This window comes from Carassius gibelio, chromosome B2, assembly GCF_023724105.1.
Source record: "Carassius gibelio isolate Cgi1373 ecotype wild population from Czech Republic chromosome B2, carGib1.2-hapl.c, whole genome shotgun sequence".
Lineage (NCBI taxonomy): Eukaryota > Metazoa > Chordata > Actinopteri > Cypriniformes > Cyprinidae > Carassius > Carassius gibelio.
In genome coordinates, this window is record NC_068397.1 from 5,529,502 (window position 1) to 5,549,127 (window position 19,626).

Here is a 19,626-nt window from a genome sequence, read left to right on the forward strand (position 1 = left end):
GCTCGTGTTTTTCTGGGAAAAATCGGTACAGACTATCTTTCTCTTATACATATAATAAAACTAAAGACTTTTTGGAGTTATGAAGGATGCAGTACTACTCTATAGGTACTCAAGATTAACAGGACATTGAGTGAAAACGAGCATTTCACCCCCCCTTTAATTATATGCCTATTCAAAATTACATGATTGTGTAATCCATCTTCCAAATTAAGGTTAAATATAGTACTTCATTAAATCCTGCCCCACTCACCGGACATTTAAAATATTGAAGGAACAGTTCACCAAAATAAATATATATAAATATAAAAAAATTTGCCGTAAATTTACTTTATTTAAAATGAGTTTGTCTCTTCATATTCAACAGATTTGGAGAAATTTAGCATTACATCTTTTGCTGACCAATGAATCCACTTCAGTGAATCCATAATGATGGATCTCATTACAAATATGCAAACAAACAAACAAACAAAAAAAAACCAATTGTGTTGTGGATTATAGTGATGTAAGCTGTTTGCACTCATTTTGATGGCAACCATTCACTGCAGATGATCCATTGGTAAAGCAAGAGTTGTTATCTGGGCTCTAGACTGCTAAATTATTTTGAGAAAATTAGAAAATTTGATGTGGTCACATTTGTGTGAGTGCATTAAAATTATTACAATGTTAATTTTCATTCTTGGTTGGTTTCCCTTTCACACGGCAAAGTTTCTAAATGGACCAAAATTGCATGCGATTAAACTGTCCTGTCATTAGTCAAAGTTCCATGGTTTATTTTCCAGAATTCTGCTCATAGCTGCTCACAGCTTAGAGGGCTTTTTTAGTAGCCGTCATTATATTAATTTATAATTTTGACCAGGTGTCCAGGATTTGTCTGGAAAACATTTAAAAATGCACCTAACAGTTACTATAAGACGGCATTATAAAATGTAATGGTGCGCTTTGATTTTGAATGACGTGCTCACCCACAGATATCGCCTGCAACCCAATGTGCATACTATCCATTCTAAATTCCAAGTAATTAGTAATATACTATTAATATTACTAATAGTACTATTTAGGACAGATAAGGTGGATAGTATGCACACTGGGATGCTGGGACAGTCTAATGGTTTTTACAGAACAAGGTTTTACAGCGCTCAAGGTTCCAAAACAATGGTCCAGGTGTGAAAACACCCCTAGAAAACTGATTTGGGCCAAGTAGCAAAACAAACTTGTAGCCAATCAGCAGTAAGTGGTGTGTCTACTCATAGTGTGCAGGAGAGAGTGTTCAGTGCACAGGACAGACATTAGCTGAGCCAAGCGACAGAAGATAGAGATGGAGGATTAAAAACAAAAGAGGAAAATGTCTGCAGAACAAAAGAAGGCTTAAGGTAATAAGGCAAGAAGTAGGACCCGTGTAAATACCGGTCCAGCTTTACAGCGCTGGAAAGACTGTACTCACATGTGTTACTGACATATTCTGTTTAAATCCACAGGTGAGGAAAAAGTAAAGGCAAAATGAAAGGCTAGAAAAAAGTTAATTTTCAACTTCAAATGGGTTCACTGAGTTCATTCAATGGATGAATCGTCAGACTGATTCAAACAAGTAGTCTGGATTTTGAATCTAAAACAGTTACTAAAACTTCACAACTGAGATAAAACATTGCCATGACTTAAATTTACACAGCACAGGAAATTCTATTTTCACAAAACTAAAAAAATGTAATGTGGAGGAGAACTTACTTCCATTGTTTCCTACAATAAAGTTGACGTTTGGACCAAACGCAAAGGGACCAAGCATCGAGTGACACATGAAGTTCCTTAGAGAGATACTCTCTATGATGCCCACTTCACCTGTGACCTGAAAACACACATACATAGATGCGTAAGGGGACGTTACTAGCAAGTCTATGGAGAAAGTGCATAAGGTAAAAGCAAAAATGAGCAGTCGAGAGCATTGTTCAGTGTTGTGCAAGTCTTACACTCTCTGATGTGCTCAAGCCGTCTCCTGAACTGAAGTAGCCCGTTTCATCCTCTTCAGAGAGCTCGGGTTGAGACAACCGGCTTCTCTTATCAGGTGTCTGCACTGAATTACTGCTCTTTCTCTTCGACATCTCCTACAACATCAAACATTTTTCCTTCACAATAATCACAGTCATTTATATCCTTTATTGTCTTTACACTGCACTAATTTACACTAATTTAAAAATTTTAATTAAGCCATAAATTATTCACCCGTGAGACATCCTAGATGTATATGACTTTCTTCTACCAAACAAATTTAATTGGAGTTATTTAAAAAATTGTCTTTAAACTTTCAAGCTGTTTGATGCAACCAAGCGGGTGTGTCACTCCATCGGTCCGTGAGAAGTTTAATATAAAGCTCATCCATGGAAAAAAAGTGTCTCACACAGCTCTGAGGGGTGAACAAAGGCCTCCTGTAGTGAATCAATGAGTTTTTGTAAGAAAAATATATATTCAAAATGTAATAATCACTTTAATCTAGCTTGCGCTTTGTTAACAGGAGCAAAATAATCAAAGTTTCCTTACTTTAGCAAAGGAAAACCAGTCTCCTCTTGGTTTATAATGCAATCCTCCGATATTCTTCTTTACAAATCCTCATTTTGTACTACTAATTATTGACCATTGTTTTGTTCTCTCCACTGTGTTTCCACATTCCTCTTCTGAGTCATCCAATTTTTTGTTTTTTATGGATTAGGTTTTCATTAAACTTCTCATGGACCGATGGAGTGCAACCCCCACTAAATTGCATTAAATGGCTTTAACGATCAAAACAATTTTAAAATAACTTAATTAGTCTTAAAGAAAGTCATATAAACCTAGGATGACTTCAGGGTGAGTAATTTGTGGGTTAATTTTCATTTTTGGCTGGACTAACCCTTTAATATGAGGTCAAATAACAAGTGTGAATTTGTACAACTGTATGTTTTCCTTGTCTTGTTGCAAATAAAGGTTGTGGTTTTAGCTTAAAAACGAATAACACCAAATCTTAACTACTTAAAGTTGAAACAGATATTTTCTTCTGTATTAGATGGGAGTGTAGGGCAGAGACTAAGCTTGATGCATCGGCTGTTGATAGCATTTATAAATGTGGGCACTGCACCCAAATATGAAAGCAGATGAATACGAATTTATGTGGACAAGTTTAAGCAGACTAAATAAATGGAGAATTCCTGCCTGTTTTACCAGAGAAAGATCCAGTTAGGACATTTTGATTAAAAATAAATTAGGGCTGAAATGATTCCTCGAGAAACTCAAATACGATACTTGAATGTTTCCCAAAAGACAAAATAAGTACAATTTACCCTGACCATATAATATAAAAAGTGTACACCCCCAGTCTCTTAATGCATTGTGTTGCCTTCTTGAGCATTGGTACGGTTTTACCTTTTGCAATAGTTATGCATGAGTCCCTCAGTGTTAAAAGATGGATTTCAAAATCATGCAGTCAATAGCTGTGTTCTCAACAAACAAATTTTTATGCACATTTTGGACTAAGTGCATTAAAAAAAAAAACAGTAAAAGTAAACAAAAAGAAATAAGATGCACCTAAAAGAATTCGAATAAAAATAAGTTATGTGCACACAGGATAAACTATGTGATAAACCGAAAGCAGTGACTGCATTTTTTGTTTTTACATCCGCTCGCTCTGAGGCACATGTCATTTATCATATAAAAAATATTATATTCAGTGGCTTCTCCTACGTTTCTTAGTGATATTTAGTTCCAGTATACAAGAAAGTGTTCATTTTGTTCTCTTTGACTCGTTGGATGAAAACGGTGCTTTATTTGTAAATGTTTTATGTGATATTCCAGTTCTGTGCAAAAATTTAATTCGAATCTTTGCATGTAAACAGCTAATGTTTGAAAGGCTTCAAATATGCAGATGATGCTAGAAAACCAAAGAATGTGTAGGAGCTGGAGGATTTTTCAGATGAAAAGCAGGCAGTCGAACCGCTCAGGACTAACTGTTAACACAAAATATAAAAACAGTGGTGGATCATACAGGAAATTATACATAAATAGTATTAAGATTCAAGGGTAGATAACCTTTTGAATGGGGGCATTTTTATAAATTGTTAATATTTTGTCTTGTGGAGTATATGTATATTTTTCACTGGTTTGCACTCTATCTGCCAGGTGCCTTATATTTTATACTGCATTATTATTATTTTTTTTGTATAGCTGTATATTATATTTAATCTTTATCAATCTGTATTTTTATGCAAACTTATGAGCACAGCTGTATCTTATAAGAAAACAGACAAATCAACAGTGGTCCTGATTATAACATGGCACATTTACAAATGGAATTTTAGAAACATTAAAATTATAGAATTAGTAGAAGCATTATGTTAACGTTACTTGCATTATAAGGTAAGGCCACAAATGGAGAGAGAGAGAGAGAGAGAGAGAGAGAGAGAGAGAGAGAGAGAGAGAGAGAGAGAGAGAGAGAGAGAGAGAGAGAGAACTAACTTTACAGGCATGTTTTGGCATTGTAATGGATTTGATTTGACTTTGAGCTGTCCTAAAGGAAAGGTGACAGAAAATCGTTATGCTCTTTCACACGTCGTATAACGAAATATTTTCAGATTTTCAGTAACACAATTCAACATAGTTTATTATAGGTTACTAACAGACAATTTGAGCGCAAAATGACGTAACGTTAATTCAAATCAAATCATTAAAACGAAACCACTTGAGACATCACTAGACTGGCAACTTCGGAAACTTTAATATAGCAATTTTACTTTGATATACTGGGCAGGTAACGTTACAACATTAACTAACGGTAACGTTAGTTTTGTGAAAACTGTCACGTTGAAATTCGCTTTCTGCTGAAATATTAACGGACAGGTGAAAGAATCAGAATGAGCTTTATTGCCAGGTATGTTCACACATACGAGGAATTTGTTTTCGTGACAGAAGCTCCGCAGTGCAACAATGACAGTGACAGAACAAAAAACTCAAATTTGAGTAACGTTAATAAAAAAATACAACTAACGTTAGGTAGACAAGAAACGAAAATATACAAATTGACAAGGTTTTAAAAGCTGATACAATTAGTACCAAATAACCAATGCGGACATGCAAACCAGACAAGCGGAAGCTATATAGGAGTGTTTGTTTTTATGTCGAGTTTTATGTCAAAAATCACATGTGTGAAACAGACGCAACATACCAGTCAATCCTCCTGTTCCTCGCGCGCTTCGCCTTTGACTGCTCACAGAGCGCGACGACGTCAGTACACTTCCGGTTTTTATCCACCAATCAGATAACTTTCAGCCAAGAGGAAGGTGTTTGAAAAATGAATTCATTTAAAAAAAAACATCCTAACCCATTAATTAAATCACAAATGAGTGTCATAGAGAAGTAATAGAAATTCAAAGCTAAGTGGGTTTTAGCCAGTCCGCACTAAATCGGTCAGTCACCACTCATCCTCCAAGAAGCACAGACTCCTGCATAAATGATTCCTTGTTGTGCTTTCAACCTTGTACAAATCAAGGAACCCCATAGTGTACAGAGAGAGATGGACGATGCAATCAGTCTTTTTCGCAGAATTTCACGGTTATCAAATTAACACACTCCTGAACAGAAACATAATCCATTCGTTATTAAAAGTCAGTGAACCAACAGAATGATTTTAGAAAATCATTTTTATAAAAAAAGAAAAAAAAAAGTAAACATATATATTTGGTGATTGTACACCAAAATAACGAACAGTGTTGTTTTATTGATTCAAAAAACTGCAATAAGAATTCTTACAGGGTAGCATTAAATTTCATTTTTGGAATAAAAGTTTTGGCTATCTTTATAAAGAGAGTGGGAGAGACAGGCAGAGAACAAAGACTATTAGTTGACCAAAAATTCCATAAAACAGTTTTGAAAGTTACGAGTTGGTGAAAAGTCTGAAACTGACTTTAGCCAGCAAATATAACAGGAGAATCAGAACCAGTAAGACCAAAGAAGCAGAGGCAGGGTTTCTGCAGGTATCATCAGATCTAATTTAATTCTTTTTAATGTTATAAAAAAAGAAATAATACCATACATGACCCATATATATTACACAACTGGGCCCATAATCAAAAAACATCTTGGAGGCTAAAAGTAGCTCATGACGCGCCGATTTAGGACAAAATCTCAGAGTCTCATGTCAGTTCTCATGCCAAGGGTGGTCTGTGCCTCTGCCCCTTTAAATCACCAATGCTAAAATGCCCTTTCGATAACCCCACTGCTATCAGCCATGGATATTCCACTGACCAGTTATGTTTTAAAGTAACCATTTAATTTGACAATACAATGATGATGATCTTGGATACATACTATAAGAACATCAACATTATTTAAACAGATACTGCTACGTTAGGACAAAATCTCAGTGTCTCATGTCAAGGGTGGTCTGTGCCTCTGCCCCTTGAATCACCAATGCTAAAATGCCCTTTCAATAATCCCACTGCTATAGGATTACTGCTAAAGTAACCATTCAATTTGACGATACAATGATGATGATCTTAGATACATACTGTAAGAACATCGACATTATTTAAACAGATACTGCTACGTTAGTTCTTACATGCTGAAATAAGCAAATTTGTTATAGCTCCTCAAATTGCTTTCCAACTAAATAGTGATTTTTTTTCTAATCTTATAAAACGTTTGTTATATTTCACTTTGAAATACTTCCATTTCATTAATGAATTAACATTGCAAAATTACAACTGCATGATTAATGTTATGAGCTTAGTGTTTAAATCATTTTTAATATAGCCTGCATACAATTATGAAAAGTAAAAACAAATATATATATTTTAATGATACTTTAAAATATAAGAGTAAAGGCCAGTAGGTGGAAGCAAGTCACTAAGTCTTTGACTCATTAGTTCAAGAGATTCATTCAGAAGGCTGAGTTGTTCAAGAATCAAGGAAGTGCCCGTCTTTATGGATTACTGAATCATTGACTCAAATGATCAATTCAAAAATGATGAATGCTTCAGTAATGAAGCAATGCTGTGTGCTGTTTGGAAATTATTCAATGATTATTACTTTAATTAATTACTTTAATAATTACTTTAATCAATGTCAAATCTACAATTGTGCTGATAGTCTTAGTTGCCTCAGGTCATCTAGGCATATGTTTTATGTATCATATGTTTTAAATATACATTTTTTTATCGTATGTTTTTTATCTGTTAGTTTCTTTGTCTGTGCCATTGCACTTAATTGTTTCAATTTCTCCATAAGAATCTCTTTTACCTCGACTGGTGCAACTGTTACTGTCAAAAAATAATTCATTATTTCCTATCGTCATTTACAGTGAATATAATAAAATCATTCACAGCCATTCTCACTGAAATTGCTCAATTGCATTGCATAATTTCTTTCTGACTTCATGTAATTTACATTCTCTGCTCTCAGTTTTACTCCAACATGTTGTTCCAGTCTGGGGATGAAAAAGTTATTAATTATGAAGGCACTATATTCTAAATAAAGTGCCAATAGTTTTCTTCCAAAACAGCAAAAAAATGTAATGTCTGTAGAACTTAATTTAATTACTTTGAATGTTATTCAAGGCCTTAATAAAAAAATAAATAAAAGAAGAAGAAAAAAAACAAAAGAAAAAAGAAATGTAATGACATTTAATCCCCCACGGAACTTGCTGTAAAAAACAAACAAACAAACAAACAAAAAAACTCATCTCTCATGTGATTTCCTTCAACCAAAACTGACTTTTAATTTTTCCATACTGTAACACCAGAAATACAAAACTATGCATTTTTGAAAAATGATAAAAGAAAATAGTGATAGATTATTTCTTGTTATACTAGAAACATTTTACACTTTTAATTAGTTGGGAGAAAAAAATAAAACAATGGAAGGCAGATAATGAAATAAAACAAATAACAGCAACATGCTATAACTGGCCTTTATATGCCTTATTCAATAGGTACAACTGCAAGTAACATTGCAATCACAAAATTTTTTATAAAACCTAAAAAGTATTATACAGAACCTGCAAAAGTTTGATTTTAAATAACAAAATTATTTCTTAATCTACATTTAAATGATCTTGGAAAAAAATCCTGCAAAACTTGTGCGCATAGAACTGTAAAGTGCAGCTGTCAGCAGGAAGTACTTTGCCTGATTTGACTTGATTTGCTGATACACAAGATGATGGTCAAAGGATAGCAGCATTATTCTGGGTTCCTCTGACCAAAGGGAAGAGCAGACTGGCTGCGGTCAGGGTCACTCAGACGGAGGATGCGGATCAGGCTATTGGCTGGCAGAGAACTGGGATACAGAAAGAACAGAACATCACATTTTTACTAGGACTACCAATTTAAAACAGCGTTATGAATGATACAAAATATGGCAATCAAGTCTTTTAATAATTTCTGCATGAACACTAGAGAAGCTCTTTACCTCATGCTCTGTGGTGTGAGGAAAACAAACTGTCTGTAGCGCTGACTGGCAGCAATCTTCAGCATCATGTCCATGGAGATCCTTCGATTGACCATGTCCTGAGAGAGCAAACACACAACACAGTGACTGCTTACTCTTCTCCAGGACTCCAGTCACCTGATTCTCCAGCCATGACAAATCTCTTATTGTATTTGCAAAACATGTTATTGGTGAGTGACAGAAGTGTCCAAAAAAAAAAAAAAACGACAACATTTTTCTTTGTAAATGTATAATTATGTATGCATACTTTATGGTCACATATTAAACAGATGACATTACATTTTTGTATTTGTAAAAATCATTTGTCAATGTTTTTTATTTGAATATATTTCAAAATGTAATTTATTTCTGTGATTCAAAGTTGAATATTCAGCATCATTACTTCAGTGTCACATGATCCTTCAGAAATTATTCTGATATGCTGATTTGCTGCTCAAGAAACATTTCTTCTTGATGAAAAGCAGTTGTGCCATCTAATATTTTTGTGAAAACCATGATGCATATATATATACTCCTTACCATGTAGACATCGAACTCGTCTAAAGCACGGAATGGAGCATCAGTTATGGCCCACAGTGACAAAACGAAGCACACGGTAGAAAACGAACGTTCCCCTCCAGAAAGTGATCGCATATCACTTAGAGTGGCCTTTCCACCCTCTCCTGGCTGAACCTGAAGAAGAGACAGATGACCGTCATCATGAGAAACTACTGTACTTTTTTTTTTACTGCGTCGCAACAGGTTGAGTCTGTCTAGTGTCTACTCCACACAGGAACATTTGAACACTTGTCAGGACCTCATAAATAGAACTAGACAATTTACTGTCGGGGGTTTGTCATGTCGTGTCACATCCATTGCAGAATCACTGATTATAATGAGTTCAACAGTAGAGGTCGACCGATCGATTGGCTGGCCAATTTTTTTGCATATTTAAATTCATTAGCATTGGACCTATGGGTTCTGCAAACTAGGCTGATTTGTACATTATATAATTATTATATAAAAATTATATAATTAACATCAATTGCGTATGTATATTAACAGGTATGTATGTATATATGTATGTGGTAAAAATCTACCACCATCGTAGCCCACTATCCAACAAAATTAAATTATACAAAACTGCATGCCTCTATGAACATATCCAATGTTTGTTCATCAAGAAAACAACTACATCAATTATGCTGTAATTATGAAAAAACTTACTGATATGGAGAGCGTTTCATTCTTATGGTCAAAGGTCATCTTCCCTATGTATCCTCTCTGAGACAGCATGGAATCAAAGTAGTACTTACAGCGCACAGAAAGATACCTGGAAACACACAGAAACACAACCTACATCATTATCATCAGTACCCTCAAATCTGCACTAAAACCAGTTTTTTTTAATGCACTGGTCAATTTTGAGATTCTGGGCTTTTTGTAACAAGTTGTTTCAGATTAGTGGTGAAGAAAACATACTCGGTTACGAACCAACCGGAATGAGTACCGTGTATGGGGAACAGCTCCTGAAGCCTTTTTTTTCAATAACGCAGTGCAACTGCACTGCCACTGGTTAAATCTGTAAACTTTTTAAACCAATGACAGTGCTGCGTAGCTGCGCGAGCCTGTGGCGATGCAGCGCACCAAATCCCACCAAAATGGGCAGGGCGAATGGCTACATAAGCAGGTATACGTATCTCAGGGAACCGAGGTTACTTTCGTAACAGAGTACATTCCCTTTTGATACTTCACTCATACTGCGTATGGGGAACGAATTCAACTGTGCCGTGCCACGGTAGGGTATGACAAGACTTATCTTGGACACCTTGGGGTCCAGGGGACAAGTGAGAGAGGGCCGGAGCCATCGAACCCTTTACGCTACACTGCTAAGAGGGAGCTAGCTCCCTGGATGTGCCATGACGACGAAAGTTTGATAGAGGCCGTAGTTATCACATCGAAAGGACCCGAGCATGCAAGGTTGGGATGTCCAGGTTGTAAAATCTGACAAAATTTACGGCCAGGACCAGCCGGCCGCCTCGCAGATGTCCTTGATAGATACACCACTAGACCAGGGCCATGAAGAGGCCATCCCTCTAGTGGAGTGGGCTCTTACTCCTATGGGGCACTCAAGGCCCATAGAGGAGTAACACAGAGTGAAAGCGTTGACTATCCAACGCGAGAAACACTGCTTTGAGACCGAAGACTCCTTGGTGTGGCCACCAAAGCAGACAAAAAGCTGGGCAGATTGCAAGAAGCTGGGACCACTCAATGTATATCCTGAAAGACCTCACTGGGCAGAGTAATTCCAGCTCTTGCTTGCCTGACAAAGGAGCCACGAACATGGGAGGGCCGCAAGGCACGGTACCACTCTCACTCGCAGAGAGTTGAGACTCATGCTTTCACAAAAGCAGCATGAAGTCTCTGTGAGCGTCGCCTCAGCATGGGGTTTTCCCAGGCAAAAGACACACTCACCGTGGCCGTCATTTTCATGAAGAGGGCTCTGCATGTGCCAAAGCTGTGGCGAGGTGTATGTCCGCAAGAGCGCTGGTGCTGCAGGCGATCAGCGATCTCAGCTGGTCCGTTGCTGTGCTTCTTCGACGGCGAGAGCTCGTTCCAGGCGAAAGTGTTCAGTAGGGATCCAGCAAAGTAAAGTCATCGATGAAGGAGTAAGATCTGATTTCCTCTGGCGATTTGCCTGCTTATATAGCCATTCACCCTGCCCATTTTGGCGGGCTTTGGTGCATTGCATCGCCGCAGTGCTAAAAATTACCGCCGTCATTGGTTTGAAAAAAGTTTACAGATTAAACCAATGGCAGTGCAGTTGCACTGCATTATCGAAAAAAAAAGGCTACGGTATAGAGGAAAAAAGGAGCTTTTACCCATATGCAGTATGAGTGAAGTATCAAAAGTTAACTTAATTTATTGCACTTTTTTAAAACGCAGTGATAAAACGACATCCAAAATCCCTGATGTAAAAACTTTTAACTAAACAAAAAATTTGAATTTTGAACCTGGATTTATATAATGTTCAGATTCCTGTTCTGTAAATGTATTCTTGCTTATGTAATTAAATAATGGCTTATCTGCATTTTAAAACTTGTAATATATATATTACAAGCACGGCGAACGTAGTTCCAGGCAGCTCTCTTGACGCATTAAAGTTCTATATCACTTTGCATAGTTAACAGTAATGACGGTCACGCAGTTTGCACAAAAACTTGTTGTCAGCGCTGCCCTGGCGATATTATCAGTTAGCCTATATAGTGTAGAAACTTAATGGCTACACAACATTTCTCACTAGCGAGGTAACAGAAGAGTGTTGAGGAACGCACAGAGGTACGTTAGCCTTACTCACACAAGCTCTCTCTCTCTGTGTTCATCTGTCGCTCTCGCTCTCTTTCTAATAATCTCATTAATAATTACATTAGAATGCTATCAACAGCCCAAGCCTCTGTTACCAGCTTTAAAACTAAGTTTTGGTACTAGCAAAAGAGGCATTGGATGAGATGCAGAAGAAATAGTCCTACTCACAATAACTATTTAAGTACAAAAACCAGAAGAATCCCTTTAAATAAATCATCGGAATGATGTCTTGAGGTGTGGTAACTGTAGTATAAGTGGAATAATTGACTCCGGGCCACTGAATTATTAGAAAAAGACTGCACACCTGAGGTGTAATGGTGTAACACCGTTTTGTGTCGTGGCCGCATCACCACATCGGTTGTGCATTATTTTCTAATAATTCAACAGCCCATCATCAATTACACACACACATGTGTATGGGAAAAGTTTTTTTTTGTCCTTTAATAGGACATTTTTCAACACAGAAAAATAATTTGGAAAGACTCATGCAGTAATTTACCTTTGAGAGACATTAAAATAATGTTTAAGTTGTGAACATTTAATTTGTGGTTTGAGGTTCAGACACATTAAAACAATCAATTCGAAAAAGATGAGAAACTCTAATAAAACTTACATTCTCAGTTCAGCATAGACGTAGTGTCTGGTGTTCATGATCTCAGTTAACTGGCGGATGAATGCCTCCAGACCCTTGACCTGTCGGGCTATGTTATTGAAGCTCTCTTTAGCTTCATGAAACTGCCTAGAAGATTCAATGACCAAAAACATCATTATAACATCATAACATATAAACCCCACCAGCATGATAAACAATGTAGAAGCGCTTCACAGAGGCAAGGGGAAAATGCCCTGGGATCACTAACTTAGTTAATGATAATACAGTAGTTCACTGTAAGTTCATGTTAATTCAGAGTGCATTAATGGTTAACAAGCACATATGTTGATTTTAATAATGCATTAGTAAATGTTGAAATTAACATTAAAGGGTTAGTTCACCCGAGAATGAAAATTCATCCATCTTCTACTCACCCTTGAAGCATCATAGTTGTGTGTGACTTTATTTCAGAATAATCAAATCGATTAGTACATGCTGAAAAACTATTGTTTATTCTTAGTTCATGTTAAATAACGTAGTTAACTAATTAACCTTAATGTAAAGTGTTACTTAAATTAATATAAAAGCTGAATGTTTTTAAGAAATAAATCCATCTTTAGAGTGTTTTAACTGTAACCATTGCTTTCAACTAAAATGGAGTCCATAATCCATAATAACACTTCCTATAGTGGAAAAAAATTAATCTCCTTTTGCAATCTTTAGAGGCAAGTCGTGAACTAATGGTTAGTGAGTTTGACTCCTAACCCTAAGGTTGTGGGTTCGAGTCTGGGGTCGGCAATCCCACAACTGAGGTGCCCTTGAGCAAGGCACTGAATGCAGGGCGCTGCAGCATAAATGGCTGCCACTGCTCCTGGTGTGTGTTCACTGCTGTGTGTGTACACTTTGGATGGGTTAAATGCAGTGCACAAATTCTGAGTATGGGTTACCATACTTGGCTTTATGTCACGTCAATTTCACTTTCAATCTCACATGAAAAATAGGTTTAGAATTGCTTTAGGCAGTTTTTGCTTATAAATGCATATTCCTCTCTTGATTCAGATAAGGTGACTTTTTCTCTTGAGAAAGCAGTATTATGATAGATCACTCGTTTGATGTTAAAAAAACATCTTATATATATATTGATGGACTGTAGTGGTGTGGATTACTGTGATGTTTTTATCAGCTATTTGGACTCTCATTCTAATGGCACCCATTTACTGCAGAGGATCAATTGTAAATGATGTAATGTTACATTTCTCCAAATATTTTTCAATGAATAAACTTGTCTACATTTTGGATGTTATGAGGGGGAGTAAATTTCAGTAAATATAAATTTTTGGGTGAACTATTCCTTTAATGGTCCTGAAAATAGGCTTCTTTTTTCTTCACATTAAATCTAATTTGTATCTTTCTTTTAATTTTGTGGTGAAATACCACCAGGTAACATTTGTTTGACTGCTGGAGACCGTGTCTATGTACCTTACAATAGTGTCTCTCTGCCCTTGCTGGTCCTGCTGTGTATTGATCTTATGTTTCAGGCGGCTGATTTCGCTATCTAAACTTTTAGGAGTTCTTCTGACATCTAGGCGGTCGGGGCAGATTTCTGAGGCTTTTGCTATGGAAGCCTGTCAAAAATAGAATAAGTCAAACAAACGTAAATCTTTTCATATCTATTGGATCAGTGTAAGATTTCGGTGTTTGGTCACCTGTAACACCTGGTCCTTGTCTTTCAAGTTATTTTTTAGAGTCTCAATCATGTCCACATGGGCTTTCCGCTTCTCTTCATAGTGTTTTTTATGATGTTTACTCCTCGCCAACTCCTGATCATTGTTGCTCAATTGCTCCTACAAGCAATCAAGTAAAAACAAAACTGTTTACTAGATTGGACACATTGATAATTAACAATATGTGCTGTTGTGGACTGTTTAGTAATGAACTTGAAGCTCACAATCCTTATTTTAAAGCTTGACAGCCTGCTAATTTTAAACATTAGCTAGGAATTAGGACTCTGGTGGTTAAAAGCTATCCACTGATGATGTTACACACACTCTTGACTTCTCTAACCTTAATGGGCTCAGCTTCCTCTGCAATGCTGTTAAAAGCTTCCCTCTGCTGCCGGGAGAGCTGCTCAGCCTCCTCATATTCCCTCTTGTGTGTCAGCATCTGATTCCTTGAAGCTTCAAATTCCTCTCGACACGCACTTATTCGGCTGCTGAGATCCTCCAGTTCCTCTTCCTGAACACAGAGCCATAATTAGACACAGAAACCCACCGAAACATTTATCTTTAAAATTAGTGAATCTGTTTGTTACCAAAGGTTTCAAGTCTTCTGACTGAGGTTCCTCAACATTTTGTAATTCTGTCAGCTCGGCTTGAAGCTTTCGACAGCATTCCTGTTAGTCAATAAAAAAATTAATAAAAAGAAGCAGAACAAATTTTGTTAACCCTTATGCGTTGTTGGGGACGTTTTCGTCCACTAGGGGATAGAGTTGAGTCTTATTTTGGCCACAACTTTCTCTGTGTTTTAGCAAATGGAATGATTTTTGGTGAGAAATCTTATTTTGACACATATTTTGGGAAAATGCTTTAAAAATGTTCAAAGGCTCAATACACTGTGGGCAAATTCACTACCCTTTCGTTATGTTCGTGGATGAAAACATCCACTAAATTAAGCTGCTGTAAAAATGTATCAGATAAATAATCTTCAAATTTTTTTTGCATAAATCTATTAAATCAACCTCAGTCCTGATAAAAACTACCAAATATTGAAAAAAAAAAAATCAGAGATTTTAACTCTTTAAATGCCAAGTTCTTAAATTATGTCATTGATTTGGGGGGGGGGGGGGGGCACAATGACTTTTTCAATACAAAAAGTGATTGTGGACTGGATATTTTTTTTTACCTTTTATCACAGTCTTGGGTATGTCAAAGATAAGTAACAAGATTGGCTTTGATGCATTGTTAGTTTTTGTGCAGCATTAGATTTACAATTTTTCTCCATAATTTATTGTTCGTGGTTGTTTTTGCCCCATTGACTTCCATTATAATGACATTTTTTGATTGCAAAACAATGACACCATAAAATCATGCATTCTTGATGATTTGTAGTTTTCCTTGTTTGGAAGAAGTCAACTTGTTATTTTTACACTTGATCACTAATTGGGACCATTAACTCTTTAGATAGGCCTGTGCAAAAAAAGTTTCTAGCTTGTATATGGAGTATAACAGCAAATTATAGTGTGTGTGTGTCCGAGAGAGAATCTTGATTGGTGGGTTTCCCTGTTGGGAAGAGATTTTTTTTTTGTTACAATTGATCACTAGGTGGGACCATAAACCCTTTAGATAGGCCTTTGCAAAAAAGCTTATATGGAGTATAACAGCAAATTATAGTATGTTAGTGTGTGTGTGAAAGAGATAGAAAAAGAGAAAGTGTGAGAGAGACCTTTGTCTACTTACCTTGATGTATCTGAAAAAAAAAAAAAAATTCGCACCTTAGCTCACAAAACTACATGGAGTAAACGATAAAAAAGTGTGTTTATGCACCTGCTGCCTTTTGATGGTGAAAAGTACAGACCAAACAAAAACAAGTGGATTTAAACATTTGCATGCCATCCTGCTGGTCATTTGATGGTAAGAAGAGCAGCAAGCAACATGAGAAAGTGCTTGATTTGAACCATGTTTTAGCAATGATTGTGCAGCTCGCTGGAGGGGTCAAGCTGCACAATCATTACTAGGATGTATTGTCTTCTCCCTCTGACACCACAGACTCATGAGAGTCAGATCCTGATTTTGTTGTGGCACCCTCATCATCCTCTCCAGATTCCACTAAAAGCGAGGAGGCGAGAAGTGTGGTTTTCCACCAACGTGGAGAAAACTCACTTCCTTCAACCTGCCAGAGGCGTGACTCCAGGGACGATGCGTTATGTCATCGCAAGGGTCCAGAAGTGTGTGTGTGTGTATATGTGTGTGAGAGGGTAAGAGAGACCTTTGTGCACTTACCTTGATGTATCTGAAAAAAATCTAAATATGCACCTCAGCTCTCAGAACAAAGACAAAAACAAAGTAAGTGTATTTATGCACCTGCTGCCTTTTCATGGTGAGAAGTAGAGGGCTGCCTTGGGTTTGGGCTCCCGCGGGACCCGAGGGACCCAACGCAAATCTTGTTCCCGCGGGGGACGGTGGTGTATAGAAATGGAGTGAATACAGTAAGTTGTGAAGAAAATGAAAGCTGCTATTTACTTGACAAAAGCAAAGCAAGGCAAGTCAGACATCTGGAAACAATTTGGAAAAAATGTTTTTTTTTTTTTAGCATTCCCGCCAGAGCATGTGAGCGGAGCAGTAATATTTCCTCAAGAGAATTCTCAGTAAGAATTTCATTTTGAAAAAATTATTTATTTATCAGTATGCATGATTTTAGACAATTATCCAAGAAATTCGGTACAAACAATAAACAATTAGGCCTACTAGATACATTTTATGTCGGAGCAGGTTCTGAGCGTTACACCTCTCCGCTTTGCTCACATGTTCAGCCACCCAAGCAAAATGTATTTTCTTTTTTGCAATAGCCTGTTAAGCAAGCTATTGTGAATGTGAAATCTGTGAGATTTTCTTTTTTATTATTCTATTTTGTTTTATTTATTTTGTTTTGTATTTATTTTTTGTTAAAATTATATCTAGCTTATTTTCAAAGTTCTATGTGTTTATTTAGTGGTAAAGTTATTTCCTAGTTAATCGTTGGGTGCATGTATGCAGTAGGCCTAGCCTCCATTTAAAAACTGAGGTGCGGCTACAGTTTTAACGGTTATTGTTTTTTAACGTTAATAAAAAATATATTATAAAAAATGTTGTGCAGTGATTTGGTTTATCATCGGTTACGTCATATTTAAATGCAATCACGTTTAAAATTGGTTATTCTTATGTTAACTTGAACGATTATTTAGTCTTGAGTACTTATTTGTGTACATTTTTCACAAGCTCTGAGATAAAGTGCGGGTTTAAGAAAACAGTCCTGCACAGGGCTTTAGTGAGAAGTATGGACAGCCTGTGTGTGAAATGCTTTTCTTGATGGTATAGCCAGTTTAAATCTAGTCTAAAACCTTAAAATCCTTCAATGATACACTTTTAGATTTTTCTGTAACAAAAGATATTTGAATCAGATTTATGAACAATTTATTATGAACCAAAATTAGGGATGCACCGAATCCAGATTTTATGGGTTTGGCCGAATATCGAATCCTACTTGCATCCTCATTCCATTAACATAGTAAAACACATTAATGAAGTAAACAACGTCCACAGAAGTGTATTTTTCATTTCATTTTAACTGTAAAAAAAAAAAAAAAAAAAAAAAAAAGATTAGCAAACATTATCCCAGGATGACGAGTGGGAAGGTGGCACAGGTGCATAAATACACTTTTGTTTACTCCATGTTGTTCTGAGAGCTGAGGTGTACATTTTCATTTTCTCAAATACATCAAGGTAAGTGCGCAAAGGTCTCTCTCTCTCACACACACACTCTCTCTCTCAGACACACACACACACACACACACACACACACACACACACACACAATATAATACGCTGTTATACTCCATATACAAGCAAGAAACTAAGCTCTTTTTGCACAGGCCTATCTAATGGGTTAATGGTCCCACGTAGTGATCAACTGTAAATGTTACCTCTCCCAACACGGAAAACCACCAACCATCAAGAATGCATGTCATGGCTTTGCAATCAAAAAATTGTCATGTCATGGTGTCATGGCTTTGCAATCAAAAAATGTCGTTATAATGGAAGTCAATGGGGCAAAAACAGCCACGAACAATAAATGAGGGAGAAATCATTTAAATCTAATGCTGCACAAAAACTAACAATGCATCAAAGCCAATGTTATTACTAATCTTTGACATGCCTAAGACTGAGATAAAAGGTAAAAAAAAAAATCCAGCCACAATTACTTTTTATATTGACAAGAAGTCATTTTGTTTGTTTTTCCCCCAAACCAGTTACAACATTTATGAACTTGGCAATTAAAGAGTTGAAAAAAGTTTTGATCAGGACTGAGGTTGATTAATAGATTATTGTAAAAATAAAAATATATATATATTTATTTATCTGATAATTTTTTACAGCAGTTTAATTTAGTGGATGTTTTCATTCCGAACATAATGAAAGGGTAGTGAATTTGAGGGTTAAAATGCTATGATGAGGTCTGTGCAGGGAAGGTATTTAATGACCTGGGCTTTCTTGCGGTCTTCATAAGCTCTGCGAAGAAGAGTTTGGTTCTGCTTCTCATCCTCAGTGACCTGCTGCATGTCCTGCTGAAAGCGATCCAAATGTGTTCTCTGAGCATTTAAAGCAGATTGCAAATGTCTGCAGAACAAAGAAAAAAAAAAGGTTTTGATCTTTTGCGGTTGTTGATCAGATTAACAGAAAACAGTCTACATGAATATGAATTCTGAATCCAAGCCAAAATCATAATTAATGAAAAACATCCAAATAAAATAACAAAAAAACGGGGGTACAAAAAAAGGTAACAAGGTCTCAATGCAGATGGGAGGATTGACAATGCACAATTAAATGATCATATTGAATGTTGGTTTGACATGCTGAATTAGCGTTGGCTTGACAAAGATACACATTGAATTTTAAATTGTTGCCATTCAAAAACTAACGGGGTGGTTGACTGCTTTTTCTGGGGTGCATTCTAAGGCGAGTTAATGGTAAAAAAAAAAAAAAAAAAAAAGTTGCATTTTGCATTATGTTTCAAATAATTTACCTTTATTATAGGTACACCGTAGAGCTTAGATTCTCTGCCCGAGCTCAGGCTCGACCCAACCCTTTTTAAAGCACGTCACGTGTCATACGCAGCATCTCCTCCAGTGTTGCCAACTAATTTTCAGAGAAAGTTGCTAAAGGAAGGTTGATTTGTTGCTAAAAGTTGCTAAATGATGCTTTGATGTCATTGCGTGATGAGGGCGCTACGTAATCACTACACAAAATTTTGTCACTTTATCAAATCCAGGGTTTTTCCTACATTGAACATTTTTTGGTGGCCGCCAAAACTATTTTTTTTCCAGCCAAAGCCTTATTTGATCTGTAATTGGGTTTTGTGAGTGAAGCAGGCTACTGACGGAGTGATGGAGAGAACGAGCACAGCGCCCCTCCCCCACGTGCGCGCTCTCCGTCTTCAGTTCTGTCTTTGCTCTCTCCTCGCATCAAAATCTACTC

The 19,626-nt window shown here is 36.5% G+C and overlaps 2 protein-coding genes across 3 annotated transcripts in view; both read right to left on the bottom strand.

Moving 5' to 3' along the window:
* Positions 1–5,238, bottom strand: part of LOC127951560 (structural maintenance of chromosomes protein 6-like) — a 74,502-nt gene extending 69,264 nt beyond the window's left edge. Inside the window, exons 1-3 of the mRNA XM_052549513.1 lie at positions 5,183–5,238; positions 1,962–2,096; positions 1,723–1,840 (exon numbers count right to left, since the gene is read on the bottom strand). Coding sequence (XP_052405473.1) covers positions 1,723–1,840; positions 1,962–2,093 — 250 coding nt within the window. The 5' untranslated portion in view covers positions 2,094–2,096; positions 5,183–5,238. The remainder of the gene's footprint in view (positions 1–1,722; positions 1,841–1,961; positions 2,097–5,182) is intronic.
* Positions 5,239–7,707: 2,469 nt separating this feature from the next.
* LOC127951559 (structural maintenance of chromosomes protein 6) overlaps positions 7,708–19,626 on the bottom strand; it is a 33,557-nt gene continuing 21,638 nt past the window's right edge. For both annotated transcript variants that reach the window (XM_052549510.1, XM_052549511.1), the window contains exons 18-27: positions 18,633–18,768; positions 14,709–14,789; positions 14,462–14,632; positions 14,104–14,241; positions 13,877–14,022; positions 12,419–12,544; positions 9,667–9,772; positions 8,980–9,132; positions 8,422–8,519; positions 7,708–8,289 (exon numbers count right to left, since the gene is read on the bottom strand). In XM_052549510.1, coding sequence (XP_052405470.1) covers positions 8,193–8,289; positions 8,422–8,519; positions 8,980–9,132; positions 9,667–9,772; positions 12,419–12,544; positions 13,877–14,022; positions 14,104–14,241; positions 14,462–14,632; positions 14,709–14,789; positions 18,633–18,768 — 1,252 coding nt within the window. In that variant the 3' untranslated portion in view covers positions 7,708–8,192. The remainder of the gene's footprint in view (positions 8,290–8,421; positions 8,520–8,979; positions 9,133–9,666; positions 9,773–12,418; positions 12,545–13,876; positions 14,023–14,103; positions 14,242–14,461; positions 14,633–14,708; positions 14,790–18,632; positions 18,769–19,626) is intronic.